Source organism: Boleophthalmus pectinirostris, unplaced genomic scaffold (assembly GCF_026225935.1).
Source record: "Boleophthalmus pectinirostris isolate CB_2022bp ecotype Guang Dong unplaced genomic scaffold, ASM2622593v1 HiC_scaffold_14, whole genome shotgun sequence".
NCBI classification, from domain to species: Eukaryota; Metazoa; Chordata; class Actinopteri; order Gobiiformes; family Gobiidae; genus Boleophthalmus; species Boleophthalmus pectinirostris.
The window spans coordinates 14996147-15017740 of NW_026571047.1; the positions used below are offsets into that span (position 1 = coordinate 14996147).

The 21594-nt window shown below is 38.8% G+C and overlaps 1 protein-coding gene across 1 annotated transcript in view; it reads right to left on the reverse strand.

Annotated features, from left to right (window-relative positions):
- Nucleotides 1–9963: 9963 nt before the first annotated feature.
- nrg3b (neuregulin 3b) overlaps nt 9964–21594 on the reverse strand; it is a 407490-nt gene continuing 395859 nt past the window's right edge. The window contains exons 9-10 of the mRNA XM_055150551.1: nt 20236–20418; nt 9964–10528 (exon numbers count right to left, since the gene is read on the reverse strand). Of these exons, the coding sequence (XP_055006526.1) occupies nt 9964–10528; nt 20236–20418 (748 nt within the window). The remainder of the gene's footprint in view (nt 10529–20235; nt 20419–21594) is intronic.

Below are 21594 nucleotides of genomic sequence, written 5' to 3' on the forward strand. Positions count from 1 at the left end.
ATTACATTAAAATAGTGATTAGTTTATCTTTTAGAAACGCATTTGGTCTTGTAACTAAAACTCATTTGGTTTGGTATAAAGTCAGTGTTAGAAAGACCCTTCAGTGTAAACACTTCTGTTCCCTGTTGCTCACTAATCTTGTCAGGAAGTGACAAATGCATGAATATGGATACAAATCAGATCAAGCACATCTGGACACACCTCAGTAGGAGTCGTCACCTTCTCAATTTGAAATGTATATGTCCTCTGGTCATCTCAGGCTTTACAAACTTGATGCTTTGTAACATTCTGGATCAAATGGAGTAGGGACATCCTGCTGGGGAGGGGAGGCTGTTGATCTGTAGCCAAGGCAGGTCTTGGTAATGTCCATATCTGCTGTAACAAGAATAAACCTTGGTCTGTATTCCAAAAACGAATCGGGCTTCGCAAATGGATTAATTATTCATCATCAAGAGATATATAATTTTTTCCACTACAGAAGGTGTGTGGAGTTTCAAAACAAAGTGGAGCCTGTACTACTGCATGACATCTCAAGGTGGAAGTGTTTTCTTTTTGAGAGATGAACACAGCCTAAAAGACACAGGGTTTGTGTGTTAGACATGTGTGAATGAAGCAAACACAACTCCAGGTACTGTGTGTTTGTGATGAGAAAACAACATTATAACATAGATCAGAAAATATGAATAAGTGTATCATTCATTCATTCGTTTTTCAACATAAAACCAAAAATAAGAAAATGAAAAAACAACAGTTTTCTTCATTATTTGTCACCAAAATGAAAAAACAGATAATGATTAGTTTTTTCAGTTTTGATTTTGTGTTTAAATGAAAAATGTTAAAAAACAGATAACGGCCGTTTCCTGTTTACGTGACTTACATGACTGCGATGTCGGACTGAACCAGGACTGATCCAGGTCCGGGACCAGAGCGAGACCAGAGCGAGACCAGAGCAGGACCAGAGCGGGACCAGAGCGGGACCAGACTGGGACCAGAGCGACGGACCAGACCGGGACCAGACCGGGACCAGACTGGGACCAGAGCGGACTCCGAGCCTCAGCTTCGAGCTCCAGCCCTGACGTGGGCTCTGAGCCTCCGGTCTGGTCCCAGTCTGGTCTCGGTCTGGTCCTGGTCTGGTCCCGGTCTGACCTCAGTCTCGGTCTGGTCCCGGCCTGGTCTCAGTCTCAGTCCCGCTCTGGCCCCGTTCTGGTCTCGGTCTGGTCTCAGTGTCAGTCTGGTCCCGATCTGGTCTCGGTCTCAGTCCCGGTCTGGTTCCAGTCTGGTCCCGGACCTGGATCAGTCCTGGATCAGTCCTGGTTCAGTCCGGCATCGTAGTCACGGAAGTCATGTAAACGGGAAACGGCCGTTATCTGTTTTTTCCATTCTTCATTTAAACACAAAATAGAAAACGAATCATTATCTGTTTTTTCATTTTGGTTTTGGAGACAAATGATGAAGAAAACAGTTGTTTTATTGTTTTCTTATTTTTGGTTTTATATTGAAAAACAAATGAACGATTGATACACAGATTCATATGGACCTTTAAATACATTTAAATACTCATGGGACTGCATTAGTAATGGTAAAACCTGAATCCTATTTTCAACATTAATATGAACCTGCCACGCATATTCATATGATAATCTACATTTAAATACTGGCGTTTCAACTAAAAAAAGCCATCAAAGTTCAGTTCACTTTCTTTGACCCATCTTTTTGTGCTAATATTATTCTAGCCCACATTGTACCTCCAGGCAGGTTCTCCGCGGTCTTGCCTCCCAGGTATCCCTCCTCCTCTGCAGAGAATGTGACTGCGCTGGTGCTGGGCTGGTGCCTGGGCCTTCAGTGGGCTGTGCTGGTTCGGTGGGTGGCCTGATCAAAGATTGACCCTGGCCTGTTCAAATCCACACAGAATCTCATTATACTTACATCAGGCCTGCTCCTCCTCAGCTCTAGTCTGCACTGTCACCGATTCAACTTTTTACATGGGAAACGCAGCTTCTTCCTATAGTGCAAATCTGCTAGGACCTCTGTACTGAAGTTCTATAAATATTTATGCACATATATAGGAGGAGTGTGTGCTATAGATTTGTGCTCGACAGAGTTAGACTTTGAATTGGAAATGTAAAGCTTTAAGGTTAAAACTATGTCATAAGGGCAGTCAGTTGTATATATTCTGTCACTGGTGTGTTTCCAGTGGTTCTGAAATTGTGGTTTGTATACTATAAGAAAAAAAACAACTAGATTTTAGAGTGTATAATTTACTGTGGAAACTTATATTTCTAATCTTTGCTGCTGAATATATAGCTAAGAATGTTTTAATGCTGTTACCTCATCAAAAAACATACGTGGAGTTGTGTTTTGTTTGAGAAACCTTTTATTACATCTGCCTACATTGCCAAAGCTCAAAATGCTCTGTTCCACGTTGTGATGTCATGTAGTGGTTAGGGGTGTAACACTAACCAAAATATCGTGATATCGTATCGTCAAAAGTCTCTTGTGCCATCACAATATATCAAATCACAAGTTTTTTTGCCTAAATTCATTGTTATGGAGCAGCACAGCTAAAATAACAAAAATAACATAACTAAAATAACAGTTCTAAGCACTTTTAGATCGTAGTTCTTTGGATTACGTCTTGTCAAGGCATTTTAAGAGGAAAAAGTAGCATATTCACAGTTTTGTTAGCCTCCAGATAATATCACAATAAATATTGTACCGAGAGATTTTGATATCATTACGTCCCTAGTAGTGGTAGTTTTCAATTGGTAGTTAACAATTACCTTTTACCTTAGTTCAGTAGATTGGAAATTCTAAGAGTGAAATTATGCAAATGATTCTAGTAAAGGTGTATGGAGTTTAAAAAGAAAGTGGAGCACTTTGTGTATTACCACATGACATCACAAGGTGGAGTGTTTTTAGTCTGAAAAAAGAGCTCAGCCTATATATACAAGATTTATGTGTTAAACATGTGAATGAAACAAAACACAACTTCAGGTATGTTTGTGACAAGGAAACAACATTATAAATTAGATCAGAAAATTGTGAAATATGTGCCCTTTAAAGTGAAAGTAAATGTGAAAGTGAGGATGAGGAGGGGCAGGGTCTGGAGGATTAGAGGGGAGAGTGAGGGGGAGGAGGGGTGGAGTCTGAACTAACTTTAACTTAACTTTAACCATAGTTGGCAGCACAAACTCATTTTTGACTTGACCACAAATCTGCAAATTAAGATAATCTGCACTAAATGGCAAAACAGGCAGGAACAGCAGAGAATAAAACACATTGTGCACAGTTAAAATCTTCTTCTATCTTAAAAAAGACAATTAAAAAATGATTTAGCGTTGAGCCCCACTTAAGTATTAGACTGCAACTTTACTTTGTTGAAGTAAGTTCGGATTCAGTCCTGGTTTGCTCTTTGATCTGAAAATTCCAATTTCACTGCATGCTTCAGTCTATTTTTGCCAATTAAATGTTGTTTTTAGAAAACCAAATATTTTCCTGGAGGAATGGAACATTTTTTGTTTTTTTTTGTTTTTTTTTTAGTAAACTTCAGTAAACACACCACCCACCGCCATATTTCCCAAATCAAATGGCTTTTGATCAAAAACCCAAATCTGATAACAAGCGATTGCATTTTCAGTTCTAATCAGAAGACGGCTCCTAATTTGTTGGTGAAGATTGTGTGTTTGTTGGAACATCACCCCAAACTGTTCGGCGGTTGCTAGTGCCAGGAGCGAAACATAATTTAGACTTTAGAAAGCAGCCCACCACCTAAAAAAATCAATGTCTGTTTAAGGGCCCCTAAAGCTCTTCTGAGAGGAAAGAAACTCTAAAGAAAACACCATGCTCCACTGCTTCTACTGCACTGTTCAGTTAGAGTAGACTCACTATGCAATGACTGCTTTGCCTTTTAGTTTAGTCATAAATTTAAAACCAAATTACACAAATATTACAAATACTTACTCCATATCATATCATACTTCACTGTAGCAAATTTTTGAATTGAGCAAAAATTGCAACTGCAAAACAGATTGGTCAGTTGTTCTCCAAAATGCCATCTCATTTTGTGTGGTTCGAAGTCAGCATTTATTACGGACACTTACAGTCACATTACACTAGTGGTGTTCTACATGTACCTGTATGGTGGAATGTTCAGCAGTTACGCTGGATACACAATGCACTCATTAGCAAACACTGCCACTGTTCATTATCCTGTTTAGGTGTTTTATGTGCAACAAAAAGATGAGAGTGACTGAAAAAGCTGTTGGCTGTTAGTGTGTGGCTGTAATGTAATTTGAGAGAGATGCTTTTAAGAGCACGGATCAGCTCATCTGTTGTAGTTCTTTATGGTCAGATTGTGTAAAAAAAAAAAATGAAGGTCAGATTAACTTGAGTAACAGAGCTTCAGACAGAGCAGTACCTTCAGTTAGCATCACACCCCCTGGGAAAGTTGATGACATCAGCTGTAAAATATGAATATTGCTCCTTTTAAAGATGCACTGGATAACTGTTCTGGTTTTGTGCTGTTATTGCTTTGTCTGGACCGTTCATCAGTATGGCATTAAACTTATCTATCCCACTGGACAAGCAGGTGACGACACCAGACCAAGTTATAGGTCAGATCTCCGGAGAGGCGTTCTTGCTCAAAGTAAGAATGTACTTGTTTTTAAAGGTAGATTCTTCAGCAATAAAACACCTTGATTAAAGGCGCTCATTGTGTAACTTTTCTCCACGGAGATGTTATTGCTTTGACTGGAAAGTTTCACAGTATGGTATTAAACATTTCTGTCTTCATGGAGACCAAATCAGACCAAGTTACAGGCAGTGTTGGGGAGTTACAGATTATATGTACCAGAGTTATGTAATCAGAGTACAAATTATGAGTAACTGTATTTCGTTACAGTTACTGTTTAAGTGAGTAGTAATTAGATTACAGTTACTTGGTTGAAATAAATGGATTACACAGATGCATTTTCCTGTTTTCACATTTTGGGTTATATCCCTTTTTTTATTCCACTCATTGCCAGACACTAAACCAGATCTAAAACCAGGTCTAAACTAGGTCTAAACCAGATCTAAACCAGGACTAAACCAGGACTAAAACCAGGTCTAAATCAGGTCCAAACCAGGTCTAAACCAGGTCTAAAACCAGGTCTAAACCAGGTCTAAACCAGATCTAAACCAGGATTAAACCAAGACAAAACCAGGACAAAACCAGAACTAAAACCAGGTCTACACTATGTCTCAAACAGGATTTAACAGGAATAAACCATGCCATGCGGACCGTGTCTTCTCCTCTTCTATCAATACTTTTTAAAATTTGGTTAAGTAAAGTCTGGACTTTTCATTTTCCTTTAGCAGACAAAACATCTTATGTGAAGATGTCCGAGTCTTTGCTTCCCTACAGCAAACCAAATAATCCAAAGTATTCAGATTACATTACTCACTTTAAGTAATTTAATGGATTCTGTTGACAAACTACATTTTGGGGTATGTAATCTGTAATCTGTAGGGGAATACATTTTAAAAGTAAAGTTCCCAACACTGGTTACAGGTCAGATCTGTGAAGAGGCAAGCCCGCTCACAGTAAGAATACCTGTTTTTCTAGGTATTTTTGAGCTATAAAACCATCTGTACTTGAAGAAGGTAGAGCTGTTTAATGTCATACTGTGAAACAAACAGGTGATGGGCCCTCATCCAAAAAGTTGCATAGTGCACCTTTAATGCTAGGTTTAATGCCATACTGTGAAATATAATGCACAAAACAATAACATCTCCATGGAGACAAGCATCCAAATAAAGACCACTGGTAAATTACATAGTGCATATTTAAAAACAAGACCAAAATAGATAGTACTGCATATGTTTTCGCTTTCATTTACTACCCTTAATTCATCCAATCAGGGCCTGCTTGAACCTTTATAATGAAGAGCTGTTGTGATAATGTAGAGTCTGTTACTCCTCATTATGTGCATTCCATCTTCTGCTAATGATTCTTTAAAAAGCAGGTCTCAAACGCAAATGTCACTCCCTCCCCATCTCTTAATACAATATGCAAATATGAGAAAACACCTGCTGCTTCACAAACGTACACACCTCACAGTAATTGTATCTTTGACACACACCTGCTTCTGCTACACAAAGCCCATAGGAATCTGTCTTCACAAAACTGTTTGAAGTTTCCCTTTGAATTATAGCGAGCCAAAATATTGTACGCTGACAAAAAGGGAACAAAAAGGGGATGAAGAGTTTTGGGGGTTTGATTCCCACATCAGAAAGAGTGATATGGATTTGGGGGTTTATGCCAGATGCCCTACCTGATGCAACTCTTACAATGTCTAGACAGTCAGACATTCACCAGCTTGAACTACCCATGGATTTCATTTGCTTATTTTAAGGACTTTTGACATTCAAAAGTGGTCACATATTTTAAAAAACACAAAGAAAGTGAGAGCTTGTCCGAGTTATTTACCTTGTGGATCAATAAAGTCTGTCTATGTCTAAGTCTAAGTCTAAGCTACAGAGAGTTCTCTTGGTGAAAAATGACTGCTTTTATAAATTTTGTCACAGTAAGTTTTTATACTAAAAGCAGGGTCATTTTCACTGTTTGCTAATCAAATATTTTATTTTAAATTGGTAATCGCTATGGCAGCAGTCCTAATTTCTAATGATTGTGAAACTTATGGTTGCGTAACTCTTTTGGTGCCCCTCTTCCTGCTTATTTGAAATGTATTGTTGTTAAAAGTAAATTTTATTAGTATTATTCGTTTTATTATGATGATGATCTAATCAGTATTTCAAGTGGCTATTTAGACCAGGGGTGTCAAACTCAAATTCACAAAATTTAAAATGTCGTGGGCCAAACTAAATATTTATTGAAAAATTTCAACAACATCTGCATGTTTTCTCTTCTTTTGAGCTATGTAATGCTAAACCATTTCTTATTAAAATAAATGTTTAATAATAGTTTTATTTAAACATTAAATCTAGAACAAACTAAATATAAAATAATAACAACATTTTAAATAAATAATGTCTCTATAGTCTATCTGTAGCCCGCGGGCCAGCTCTAATACATATTTGATATGATCTCGCAGGCCAAATATAATTATATCACGGGGGAAATATGGCCCCCGGGCCTGAGTTTGACATGTCTAATTTAGACTTAAAGGTGCATTGTGTAACTTTTCTGTTGGAGGACTTGTCAAAAGTGGTTTCTCTGTGGATATGCTATTGCTTTGTGTGGAATATTTCACATTATGGTGTAAACCTTTCTATCTTCCTGGAGACCAAAACAGACCAAGTTACAGGTCAGATCTGTGAAGAGGCAACCCCGTTCACATTCAGAATGCCTGTTTTTCTTGGTATTTTTGACCTATAAAACCATCTGTAATTGAATAAATGTAAGGCAAAGCTGTTTAAAGTCATAGTGTGAAACATTTCAGGCAGAGCAATGACATATCCATAAAAACAAGCAGGTGACGGACCCCCAACTGAAAGGTTACATAGTGCACCTGTAAAGGATGTAGGGATACTCAACTTATAGCCTACTAAAATGTAGTTATTCCCCCATAGAGAATATTGTAAAATCAGCACATTGTCATAAAATTCTAAGGGTTTATGAGAGTCAATATAGACCCATGTAACAGTCTCAATACCAATTTCCTGTTTTCACGGTTTGAATCAGGTACCCCGCTTTCAATTTCATCTCCATATATATATAAAAATGTACAGGAGCGGAAAATTTAAAGCTTATTAATAATTTAAAAATACACCATGGACCGATTCTGCTTACATGGAAAAAAAGTCTTACAGTGCGCTCGGAATGCCCCTTCAAATCACCATTCAAAACCTCTTTATGTTTGTAGCCAGAGTAACAAATACATCACAGGGTATATTTAGAAGTTGCACAGAATGGCCCTCTCAACGGCATTGTAATTGCTCACAGTGGCCCTATTCACAAGAGACGCCCAGAATAGCACTAACCCCAACACTGATAGATTTTACTGGGCCACTATATGCTTCTTTTCTCCCTGTGATTGTAATCCACCATCAAATAATTACCCATAATCCCATTTGTCATTGTGAGGTAGACAATAAAGAGTAATTCCATAGGACAAGTCTCTCTTTGGCTTTTGTGCTTCCTCCTTCCAGGCTAATTAATCCGGTGGACCCCTACCTCCAAAGCCGAGTGCTTGAATATTTGAAAGGGAAAACAATGAGCGTTAATTAATAGCGTTGTTAGGAGAGCTGGAGGTATACATGCTTAATGAGGATTCTTGAGAAGGTGGCAACAGCTCAGCAGGTGTCTAGTGTTGCCATAGGGACAGATACTATAACTCATAATATACTGTGTACAGGGAAGAGGCAGATAACAGGAAGGTGTGCAGTCGAATGTACAGATATGAGTTAATTGTTTTGAACAAAGTCTCACAACAGTAATAGACTAGAACTTGCCTGATCTTGTGGTTATGGGGTTAAGGCTTGGTGTACTGAGCCACATCTTGTACAGTTGAGAACTCATATGAGAATATTATTGAGGGGTAAACTCGCTGCTTACTGCCAGCACTCACAAATACCTTTATTATTATGACAGAGGAATGCGTGAAAACAATATTCCCCTTTTATTACACCCCTGTGGCTACAGATGCATTTTGATCATTTTATTGTCGTACAGTGTTTGGCCCTTTACTGACCTTTACTTTTGTAATAAATAAAAACAAAATGCTACTGTTGTTTTTATCTTTCTTACTCAACTGTAAATATTTAAGGAAAGGTACGCCGTGCAACTTTTCTGGTAGCGCACTCAGCATCATTTCAGATGTTACACTTTGACTGGAGTGTTTAATAGTATGGCACTTTTTTCTCCATGGGGACAAGCAGAAGATGCTTCCAGGCCAAGTTACAGGTCAGATCTGTGTAGGAGTGAGTTCGGGCAAAGCATAATTATCTGTGTAGAGACAAGGAAGTGGTGGAACCCTTAGCAGAAAATGTGCATAGTGCATATTTAATTTAATAGTTAAATAGCAAAATGTGTGTTATTAATTTACAGTCCACACAGTGTATGGGAGAGGGGAGGGGGGCGGGGACCCACGGCCCGGTACTGGTCTCTAGCCTGGAAGTTGGGTACCCCTGATTTAAATATAAAAATAACTATTCATTAGTACCATCAAGGCATTTAGTTAACTATTAACAAATATTAATACATTAGTTCATAAATAGTTTTCTATTTGTTAAAACATTAATACACAGATTTTATGCAAACAACTGTTTAGTTAAAGATGAAAAAAGTATTAACTTGTACCAAATAGATATTTTTGTAACAATTAATAAATATTAACAGAGGGTTACGTAATGACTAGTTTGCTGTTTATTATGGCACCTTATTATAAAGTGTTACCCAATTTTGTTGCCATTCTTTCAAAACACCCATTGTGTCATAGTCTTACACCTTCATTCACACAGTGTCAACACCAGCTTGAAATGAAAAAGCCCTTGTATAACACCATTATCTTAGTCTTTATTTTGTCACAATTGTATGTCAAATATATATACGTCTATCTGACATATATAATATGACATATATAATTTCATTTCTTTACAATAGAGAAACAACATAGAGATGACACACTATTTTGGTTTCTAGTAGAAGCTCCTTTTTAAATAGTGGCTTGTATTTCTTCAATACACTGTTTAAGTCAAGCTCCCACTCGAGTCCCGCCTTTGTTAGTCCGTATTGGATCACATGTATTCACAAGTCTCTCTCTCTTTCACTGTGTAACTTCTTTTGTCGTGTCACTGTTTTTTCCTCAGTTCAATCTGTTCACTCCAAATATCCCAGCATCTGCTATTGGTCCGACAGCGCCACACAGATGGGCCCACCTGCTAACAATCCTGTATCGCCACGCCAACGGTATTACAGTTTATTGGAGACAGTGTCTGTGAAGCTTTACAAAGTTAATCCAATCAGCTCGCGGAAGGCCTGGCGTGCCCACTACCAGCCGCTCGGCAGCTGGGAACGGCGGTCGCTTCCAAGGAACAGTTTGCACTTCCAGACTCCAGGTTTGTCTGACCTTGGCACAGTTCCTGGACTCCTCTTTGGCCTGTCTCCTTCAAGCCTGTGTTTTGCATCTCCTTTTTCCCAGTCTCATTGTGAGCGTCCACGTTTGCCTCGTCCAAATCCCGCCTGAGTTCCATGGCCGACCCTGTTGTCATGGTGCCGCAAACTTGCCTTGCAGAGTTAGCGCTAGACCCGAGTACAACTGTCTCATAAGGAGCTGAAGGGGAGTTGGTGTCGGTGATAGCAGTCGATGATGTCGTGCCAACCGGGTTCTGCGCCTGGTTTGGGTCACCCGCCTGGAGAGAGGGGATGATGGGAACGGAGCGGGTGCGCAGTGAGGGGGGGAGAAAGATGCCAGCACGGTCAAGGTGGGTGCAGGGTACTTCGGTCCAGCCCTTGCGAATGGAGAAGTGAGAAAGTGAGGTCCTGCTGAGGAGAGTGCCAACCCGTCCACCAGCTGAGCCTTCACACCTGCAGGGAGGACAGAGAGAGAGAGAGAGGGAGTGTGAGAATGATACCGCCACTCATTTACATGGTGACCTTTTTGTTTGAGACGCCAGTCCCTCAGAGAAATGAAACAGGACTGAAGAGCACAGAATGGAGTTGTATCTGTCAATACCGGGGACTTTTACAACCTTATTTTACCGATTGTTAAAAAGGCGTGAAGCATTTAATCTCTGCACAATGCTTAGAATATAAAATGGCATATAAAATGGCAAAACAATACTTTAAAAAAAAAATTTCCTCAATGGGCTGCTTACTTCACTAAAATTCAAGAATGAGATAAACCTCTGACTGGCCAGAAAATAACTGGATTATCTTGCCAATGATATTTTGTATATTTTGGGAACAAAATATGCATTGTTCAGTATTGATATGGTGTCACAACTGAAAACTGAAATAGAAACATTTAAACTAAATACTTTAAAGAGCCCATATGACACTTGTTTTGATCTACTATATGTTACAATGTTGTTTCTTCATGAAAAAAAAAAAAAAAAAAGCTGTGTTTTGTTTAATTTTTGTTTCATTCACACAGAAAAGCAGAATGGAAAAGCACTCTGTTGCACCTTAATATTATTTGGATGATTTCAGTCCTGGAATTTCCAATCTCTACTGGACAAAAGGTAAAAGGTAGCTGTTAATTTGAAAACTACCACTAAATGACATCACAAAGTGGAACAGAGCATTTTGAGCTTTAGATGTAGACAGACTAATAATAAAGTGTTCCTCAAACATTTGTGAATGAAACAAAACACAACTCCAAGTATGTTTGTGATGAAGATACATTATAACATGAAAGCTCATGAGTAAATTTTGTGTAATCTAAGACCTTTAAAATTATTTACTAATTAAAAAAAATGAGTTTTACTGAACAGTTTTAATATGACCTTGAGCTTCATGGCAACTAGTTTAAGGCCACAAGGTAAAATACACAATTATTATTTTTTAAAAAGCATTTTTATTATAACTGTGGTACTGAAATTGCTATCATAAGCTTATTCCATAGTATCACAAAAGTTAGAAATTGTTCAAACATGCTTATTGCTGCTGGTTAATACAGGTGACCCGATCTTGACCCATATAGTATACTGGCAGATAATTCTGGTATGATTTTGTAAGTTGTTTACCAGTTCTTTTATCGACACTATTTCCACAAGCTAACACACATTTCTTATTATGCTGCAAAGTGCCTGTTCCAAGCTGGCATATGGAAACACAATTTATCAAACTATTGCCTGTTGGGGCAGATTTCAACAGCGATAGGAAGTCTACCCGATAATGAACTGGCAGCTTGGTGTCTGACAGGTAAAAGCTCTCCCAATGTGGCACAGTGCAGCATCACAAAACTCATGTCTCCCTGGAAATGGGAGCTACGAGTAGTATAAAGTTTACAGAGAAAAACAAGCTGGGAATTATGAACCACTGCAAAAATAACACAAAACAAAAACTTAGTTAAGTACAGAGTTTAAAGGTGCATTGTATAACTTTTCTGGTGGAGGGTCCGTCAAATGTATTAAACCTTTCTAAGTTACAGGTCAGCTCTGTGGAGAAGCAGTCCCACTCACAGTCAGAATGTTTGTTTTTCTAGGTGTTTTTGAGCTATAAAACCACCAATTTAATACATGTAAGGCAGAGCTGTTTAATATCATACTGTGGAATATTTCTGGCAGAGCAATGACATATTCATAGAAACAAGCAGATAATGGACACGGCACCATAAAAGTTACACAAGGCAACTTTAAGGCAAGACACTTTTTAATTTATTTTTTGGTCATTTTGCTTTCTCAACATGCAGTCTAAATTGTCCAATCTGCACCCAGAGATGATTTATTTTACATTTAATCAAAGTCCATCCATAGATTTATATGAGACATTGTAGACATTGACATTGTAGTGCCTCCGCTCAATTTAATTTCTCTCCAGTGACTAGGTCAAGAATCAGAATACACTGAGAATTTGCAAAAACACGAGAAGTGCGAGTTCGGGCATCAGTCAAGTGAAGAGCCATACATTCTGTGTTGGCAACGATTCCCAAGATCGAGGATTTAAAGGCGAAATAAAGAGAATGTTTGGTGAATTTCATCAAGGGGAAAGACGTTATTGCCCTTCTTCCTACGGGATTTGGGAAAGGCTTAATATACCAGTTAGCCTTTTTAACGGTGGATTACATACGTCACGACCAACTAGCAGCGGCACGGTGGCTGAGTGGCTAGCACTCATGCCTCACAGCAAGAAGGTTCCGGGTTCGATCCCCGGGTCACCCGGGCCTTTCTGTGTGGAGTTTGCATGTTTCTCCCCGTGTCTGGATGGGTTTCCTCCGGGCACTCCGGTTTCCCCCATCAACCCAAAACATGCTACAGGTCTCCAGAACAGTTGATAGTCAAGGTCAGTTAAATACAATCAATCAATGAATCTGTCCAGGGACTACAGGTGGAAATACAGCACTGATGCTACAACCTGATGTACAATGCATCTCTCCTGTTAAGGTAAAATGCAAAAATTGTGTGCTGTCCCTGTCTCAAATAAATAAGTTAAAAAAAAATAAATAAATAAAAAAAATTGGTTAAATGAAAAAAGTACCCGCCTACCGTCGAGCAAATGAATCCTAATGCCGTGAGGTCAGACGGTTTCCATGAAGTGAAACCAACCGGCTGATAAGTCAGGCTAGGAAATCACACCTACACACAAAAATTTATAATCTTATACTTAATTTTGACATGAATTCTAATTTGAATTTTTACATAAATTTTCATTCAAACCTAGTTTACTCAAATACTAAATAAGATTCTCAAAATCCACATTTAATATGACAGAAAAATGAACTAGGACATTTAAACCACGCTACAGATGTACACAAATACAGTACATGTGTTTTCTGTATGGATTTTCTAATGTTCCAGTGTCTGTATAGTTTGTTTTATTATATTTTTTTGTGGTGTCTTAAGAAAAAAAGACAAAAAACACAAATATGTTTTTTATGTCACAAGTAATGATGTTTTGTTTACATTTATTTTAGAAAATTATAGAAGTTTCAAATTGATATATCTAAATGTGTAAGATCGGCAGTGCCTCACCGAACATTTGAGCGCCGATGGAGGCTAATATTGTTAGTAAACTCTCCGTTCAGATTTGGCCTCACCCGGGCACTGCTGTAGGAGACAGTAGCGTTTTTATTGTCAATCTTCTGAGACTGTTTGTGGCATAACCAGATTTATATAATTCAATTTAGTTTCTCCTTCTCCCTTTGGTATTAAACATGACAGAGATGCACGGCTGGAGGTAAAATGTAACCCCGCTAAAAATAAGTCGAGAATTAAAACATGTCCTCATCTGCCACTGCATGTTTTGACAATCCAATAATTATAATTTACCACAGAGATTTTTTTTTTTTTAACTTGATAACTTTTTTTTTTTTTTAGTTCAATGTTCGCACCTCTTCTTTAACACTCCTCCATCTTTCCCTGGCTGCACCTCTCATCATGTCGGCGCTATCTTTCTCTCCGTTCCCAGAGATGAGACCCGGTCGCCATGGCAACAAGATGGATGGAGGGAGGAGAGAGGAAGAGAGAGAGCGAAAGAGAGAGAGAGGAGGAGCTGCTTGTGGTAGCTTTGTGTTATATGGGATGTAAGTGCAAGAAATGGGTCATTTTTGGCCCAGCTGATGAAAAAGAAAAAGAATTATCAATAGCTAATGAACTCCAAAACAAGCTTAAGACAACAAAACGAAAGGAAAAGTATAATCGCGTTATCGCAGCTTTGTGAATTTTTAGTCGAAATCCTCATTAAATTCATCACAAGTTTGTTTGTTATTCCGTGTGAGAAAAGTGTGAATTTGCGAATGTGTGTTGCGCGGTTGAGAGATCGCTTTGGGATTATTTTTTTCCAAATCCGAAAGAAGTGTTGATCTCCACGGAGCTTTGTTTAAAAATGTAAATTATGGAAATGGGTCACTTGGAGAGTTTTGGCACTGGATCTTATAGCCGTCATTGTAAAGAGGCTGAGCAGAGGAGATGTGGTAATAGTGAACAGAAGGATCTCTCTGCACTTTGTGAATGAGTTAGAAGAGACACGAGGGAGAGACAGCATTAATGACATCACTCAGAACAAGGGCATTTCTCGAGTCAGTGACAGTTAAAGATTGTATGCTAAAGAGCGCTGTCAAAACCAAGGCTCAAAAAGCAAAGATTGGCAGATTTTGGGAAAGATTCAGTCAGATTGCGATAAGAGTGGCAGCTACAGCGAGGGTATTTATGTATTATTAAAGGGGACATATTATGCAAAATTAACTTTAAAGGGCTTTTAATGTTTTAATTTTTCTCATTGACCTACTTGTAATTGGATTTAGAGTGATTCATGTATGATTGAGTACTCTCTATTCTCCTGCAAGAATTGATCTGAAAATTCCTATTTCCATTGGCCCCACAAGCTCACTCCCCTGTACTTATTTGTGCTCCATTTTTATTTAGCTTAAATGGCGATGCACAAATAGGATTGAGCAGTGTCGCCCAGCCGTTTTGGCACAAACACAGGGCATTTGAAATTGGTACAATCTGAGCTATTACAGGAACTGCATGCAGCCAGAGCTCCAAGCAACAGAGGCTGCACTAGCACGGATTCATGATTGGCTGTAGTTGCTGGGGTTTAGGATCACAGAGAGGAATTTCAGCATGATAACCGGTAACCCAAATGAGACCAAACATGTCGAAATTTCAAATCAAATTGTTACATAAAGTTATTTTAAGCCGTAAAATGGATAACAGTATTATGCAAAACAGCTTCAGAGCTTTTAACCATGTTATCGTTGTTTCCACTCACCATTTACTCATCTAAAGTTGTATTTGGAGTGATCTGTGCATGTTTGAGTGATCTTTAATGACTTATTTGCAAGACACTATTTTGCTGATCAACTCCTGTTTTCATGGCCACCGGTATATACCCACTGCTCTAAACTTACTTAGTTCTCCAATTATTATTTTTTGTTATTTTTATATTGTCATATTTTATTAAGTTTTCAACATTTTAATACAACACAGAAAACAAAGAGCAGTCTGAGCACATATTTGAGTTTTCCTCATTACATAAATATTACCCAATTAAGCAAGACACACCGACCTGGTCAAACATCTCTCTGTATAGTGACACTGAGATCACAGGCCGCCACAACTCCATAAAGAGATCTAGTTTTATTTTCTTAATCTGTGATACGCGTAGAATTCGGCAGCATAGCATAGTCATTTTGGTAAAAAAGAAAAAAAATCTGCAGCTGGAGAGGGTCATGTGGAGCGATCCATCGGAGGTGCCGACAGCACCCACTGGGCACCACATGCCAGCTGACTTATTTCTTTTATTAAGTTGTCTTAGATGAATGTTGCTATTTAAAATGTCCAAATTATAACATGATGATCCAAGGGTGTCATCAGTGTTAATTATATAGCAGACACAAGCACAATACGTTCTTTAAATGCACTTGAATTTTTTGAAACATGCTCAAATCATGTTAAGTACAACTCTGAGTGAGTGTATAAAGACGGGAAATCATTTAAACATGTGCACAGCTCATGTGAGGCTATTTTGCATAATGTCTCAGTTCATACGACTGCTAAATGCCATCTTGATTTTTCATAATTTGCTTTAACATATTTGGAAGCAAACATCTCTGTTAATTTGTTTGCACTGAGAAAATTACACCAATCATCTTGTCTAATGATTGACACAATATACTCATCATTTATAATGTAGGGGCCTGCTGCGTTGGTGCATGGCATGACTCCTGCACGCTGCTTCTGAAAGGCAAAAGTGTAGAAGAAACTTTTTAATTGTAGAACTCCATTTAAATTCATTGACGTCCCACTCACTTACCATCCCCACCCACCTCTCCTAATCACAGCAGTTAAATGCAATATTTTATCTATCAACCCTCTTCTTTGGGAGTCGCTCCATCCAAAATTGACAGCGTCCGTCTGGTAGTGTTGAGAGAGGTTTTATCATTACTATTTCAGTCACAGCCTCTGCTTTCTCAACTAGTGCCAGTGCGGATGATCAGCTTGTACTTAGTTATGCCATCCCCCAGATAGCTAACTACTGAGAAGAGCTGGTGCCAAAGAGTAGGTCTGTGCACAGTGCTTTTTAATATACTCCTGAATGAGTGCCAGTAGCTCTCCCCTTCCCTCGTGATGGCCATGGAAATAGGGCGGCCCGCTGTCCTCACCCGACACCAGAACAAGCAGCAGACGCAGGCTAGAATGCAAAAGATGTCGAAGGGGAAAAAAAGGCTTGAAATTAATCCAGCGGAATTCACAGTCTCGCTCTCTCAAAGTCCGAGTCAGCAAGTTACCTGACATGACACTGGCCCTCATCCTGTATTCAAGGGATTTTTTTTTTTAGCATATAGGGTAAATGCGTTGTAAGCAAGCCTCTTTGTGTTCGCTTCTGTCTGTTTTGTGCGTGGATATATTGTATGTAAATAATGAATAAGGAATAGAAAGGAAAAGGAAAGGGCTTTCAAACTTTTCACACCAAATACCAAAGAAAACATTTGGCATTTAGAGGACCGGCAGATCTAAATCAAGTATATAACAGGACTATTCCATGTTTAATCTAGGCCTAAACCAGGTCTAAATGTGGACTGCAAATTAATAAATAAATGAATGAATTAGGAAAGCCCACATACTGAAGAGCTAGTTGTCCAAGTACCACCTGAAGGAGCACTACAGTCAGTTGCATGTACTGTATGTCGCTGAGTATTTTTCAACTCGTGCCATAAGGGGTCAGTAAAGAGAAGAAATTGCTAGTCTATATTCAAACATTATAGCTGTACACATATGACTATGACGTGACTGCTGTTTTATAATATTTTAGCCTTTCCAACCAGCACCAAACACACAGACACACTAACAAAATCCAAAAGTATTTTCCCCCAAGAATACAATAATGAGAGTAGTTTAAGACCACCAGACTAATGGTTGTATTTGAAGTCAGCTCTACTTCTTTTACTGACACTTGATTGTAAAACTATGCTAATTATTTCCCATAGGTATTATCCCACGCTAACTCACCTGAAGTAATAATTACAACATAAACACAACATGTGCACGGTCTGCCATATGCACTCCCAATACAATTCCCTGGACCATTGCTTTTATACTTTTATATCATTATGTCTTATTGGACACCAGTCTCTTGCCATTTTTGCTATTTAGAATTTATGATTACCATTTATTTTGTTGCTCTTTGTTCTTATAATGTACTAATTAGAAGACTTACGGATTCCAAGTGTAGCCAACGATACCTTCAGAAGTTGTCATTGGCTACACTTTCCCGTGATGTCATGTGACTTGTGGTGTCATGTGACCTATGTCATGTGACCCGTGGTGTCATGTGACCTATGGTGTCATCTAATCTGTGATGTTATGTGACCTGTGATGTCACCTGTCCCTATCATGTGACCCATGTCTGTTATTCCAAAAGTTTAAAATATACCCCTCATTTTACCATATATTTAGCATTTTTTGCCCTAACTACATGAAACTTGGCACTGCACACACCCGTACCATTAGGACAACACCCTCCGAATTTGAGATCGGTCGGATGAGTGGTTCAAGAGTTATGCGCGGATAAACAAACAAACAGAGACACAGACAGACGCTCCTTGAATGCATAGATAGATTGTGATGTGTCAGCTACTGTCCAAACGATTTCCTTGAGGATCAATAAAGTTCAAGTCTAAGTCTTCTTAGTTGTATATAAATGAACAATATCTTCCTTTTCTGACCACCACAGAAACAGACATCTGAGGGAACTCACATACAATTCATTTCAATGGAGAGGAGCAGGTCTTGCAGCTACTGTTCAGCAACTATGAGAGCAGAGAGTGAACGCAGACTTTGGGCTCTATTATGCCAAATACAGACAAAGACATGGAAGATGAAGAAAGTAGTCCAAGTACAACTGCTGAGTGCTACATCCTACTGCAGTATTACCCTGTTGTATTTTAGCACTAATCAGTAAAAAGAGAGAAAGCTGTCTCTCTTGCATACCAACTGTGTCTAATGATTTATGGGAAATTCTCAATGTGTAACAGTCTAAATTTAAGCTAAAGAATCTCCAATACATCAGATTTCAACTCACAACAATTCTCCACTCTCACCACTAGTCACCCTACATAACTCCAGTCATCCCTCTCAGTTTGAATTTCATTATTGCTTTTATATGCCCAACCATGAAGATTTCAATAACCCAATTAAGCTCCCAAATCAAAACCATTGTGGATGACAGGGAGCACTGCCACTGCGTCATCTGCTAATTAGCTCGGGCACAGTTGTCGAATTTGTAACCCGCGATAACGCCAATGATTCAAGCACTATTTCAATCAGAGACCAGCAGTGAGTGTGAATAGTTAGATTATGCACACGCACGCTTTGATTTTTGGACTTCCCCTAACCCTCTGATACTATTTGGGATCAAGAGTATCGGGGAAATGAATAGTGACAGTCCCGGGAGAGAGGGCGGCCAAGGCAGATCGCATTTATAAACGCGAGGATCAGATTTCACAAAACACTTCTCCGATTTGAGCTCAGAACTCATAAAGCAGTTCTTTTCCCAAAATGGAGCCAGTGCCACTCCAGCTTAACCTCAGTTAGTCCGGGGTTATATGGCTGTCTGTGAGGAAGCAGCGGGGTTTATTGTTCACTAATGCGCCACAAAATATGCAGTAAAAATGTTTAAAATGCCATTTTATTTGTTGTGACATTTAAGCATTTTCAACCATGCATTGTTTTGTTTGTGGTGTCTTTATGTAAACAAATACAAAAATATATTTTTCTCATAGGAAAAAAAAGTGACCTAATGAATTATCAAGTTAGATTTGGTAAATGGTAACGGCACATAACACAAGAGCCCATATATCACCACTAGATGCTATCTACATTTGTGATGTTTGATAGCGTGCCAGTTTTGACCTGACAGAAGAAGACCAGAGAGCACAGGTGAGGAGAGGGGAACAGGTTTCACATCTGCCATCTACTTGTGAAAAAAAAATCTAATATTTGTGCAGATGGCAGCTTTAAGACTTGGAGATTCTGTATTTTGTAAGTTATGTTGAAGGACCTAGTTGAATTGAATTACTCTTTGGATGTAGTAGATGAAAAAAATACATTTGTGCTTATAATTATCAACATTTAAAATAGGTTTAAAAGATCATTCACTTTAAAGGTGCACAGATTATGGAAGGAATGTTTGTCTGGTTTTGTCTCCATGAAGATAGAATTAATACCATACAGTGAAACATTCAAGACATTCCTGTCTGAAGAAGGGCTTGACCTGAAACATCACATTGTGGTGTCATTGAAAAAAAAATTGGGAGCTTCAAAGAACTGCATTGTGGATCTCTTTCTTCTTCTGCACTTTCCAAAAGCAAGAACATCTCCATGGAGAAAACATTTTCGAACAAAGGATTTGGACCATCCACCATAAAAGTTACACAATGCACCTTTAAACATAGATAACTGTAAAGATAGGGGAAAAACAATTACACCGCTTTGTGGAGGCATCACTAATTGGGACACGTCACTGAGCTGCATTTCCAAGCTATCATATTTTTCTGAACACCACTGTACCATTATGACCACATTCAGTCTATAATAACATATTGTCACAGAGCGGACAGGGTCCCTCACCTCCTCACAGACTCCATATCAGCGGCGTTGTCCTCTTGTAGATGCCTGTAGCTGGTCCCTGTCACCCTCGCACCCTCCATCAGCCCGCTCGATAGTTTGTGCCTCCCTCTCGGTACAGGTGGGGTGCTGAAGTCACTGCTCTCTTTGCGCTGCTGGGCCGGACTCAGAGACAAAGAGCTGCTCCTACAAATGACAAACAAAACAACGAAAGAAAAAACAAAATGGCGTCAGGGGAAGAGCGTCTCCGCTGTTTCATGAGCTCACCTTTATCTCATTGACCTTTCATTACCGATTCTAATCAATGTTTAATTTGCTTCCTGTAGTGGTAAGTAACCTTGTAGCGCTTTGTAAGCAAGAGGGAGTCAAACAACAGTAATGGAAAATGTAAGAGGCAACCATTTGTTTTTTTTACCAATGGGAATTGTCTGTGCAAACTCTTGTGTGACACGATTCACAAAATACGTTATCGACCAGTGGCATTGAATGTATGGTACCCTGACAGGTGACACTTATAGTAACTGGTAATTGTTCTTCTTACTAGGCTTCAGTTCAGAGTGTTACTTACAACTTGGGATGCACTGATTCAGCTTTTTCAGCTCCGATAACGATTTAAAAAAAAGATTAAGTTCAAGTTTTTAGGTCAAGTTCAAGTTCAAGCATTATGAGATTTTCTGGGCCAACTACAGCCAGAAAATAGTCTTATTGCATCACATTATACTGTATGTAAAGACAGGATATTGACTGAAACGATATTTGGAAGCCGATATCCGATCCAGCAAATTCTTCAGTATCCGCGCCGAGATCTGATACCAGCATTGGATCGGTGCAACACCAATTTACAATTACAATTTTACCCTAAAGCTTTAGTTGATAAAGTCATTTGTACAGAGGGAACATAATACTGCATCTTGGAGTATTGTATGCTAAATCTTAAAGAAGCTTTATGTAACTTGTAACCAGTATCTTGTTTCCATGGAAATGTTATTGCTTTTTCTGGAATGTTCCTCTTTACCAATTACATGTGTTTTACTGCTAAAAGACACCTCCACAGATCTGACCTGATCTTTACTAGCAGTTTTTGGTTTGACAAGTTATTCTGAATAAAAGTCCTCACAGTTTTTGAATCAATTGCGTTGGTGTTTAAAATTATGGTGGCACTTGTTAAACCTGTTGATATAACTTTATCTACAACTTCAGTAATCAAAGAAAAATACCCTGAATCAAGCCCGGACCCTGTCATTTCAAAGTGATTTCACATTGGTGGTGTATTGTGGCTAAGCTGTGCCGAAGGCGTGGTCATATTAATATTCCATTCCAGTCCTCTGCTTCACTGTTACACAAGGGACCTATTTTACGCGG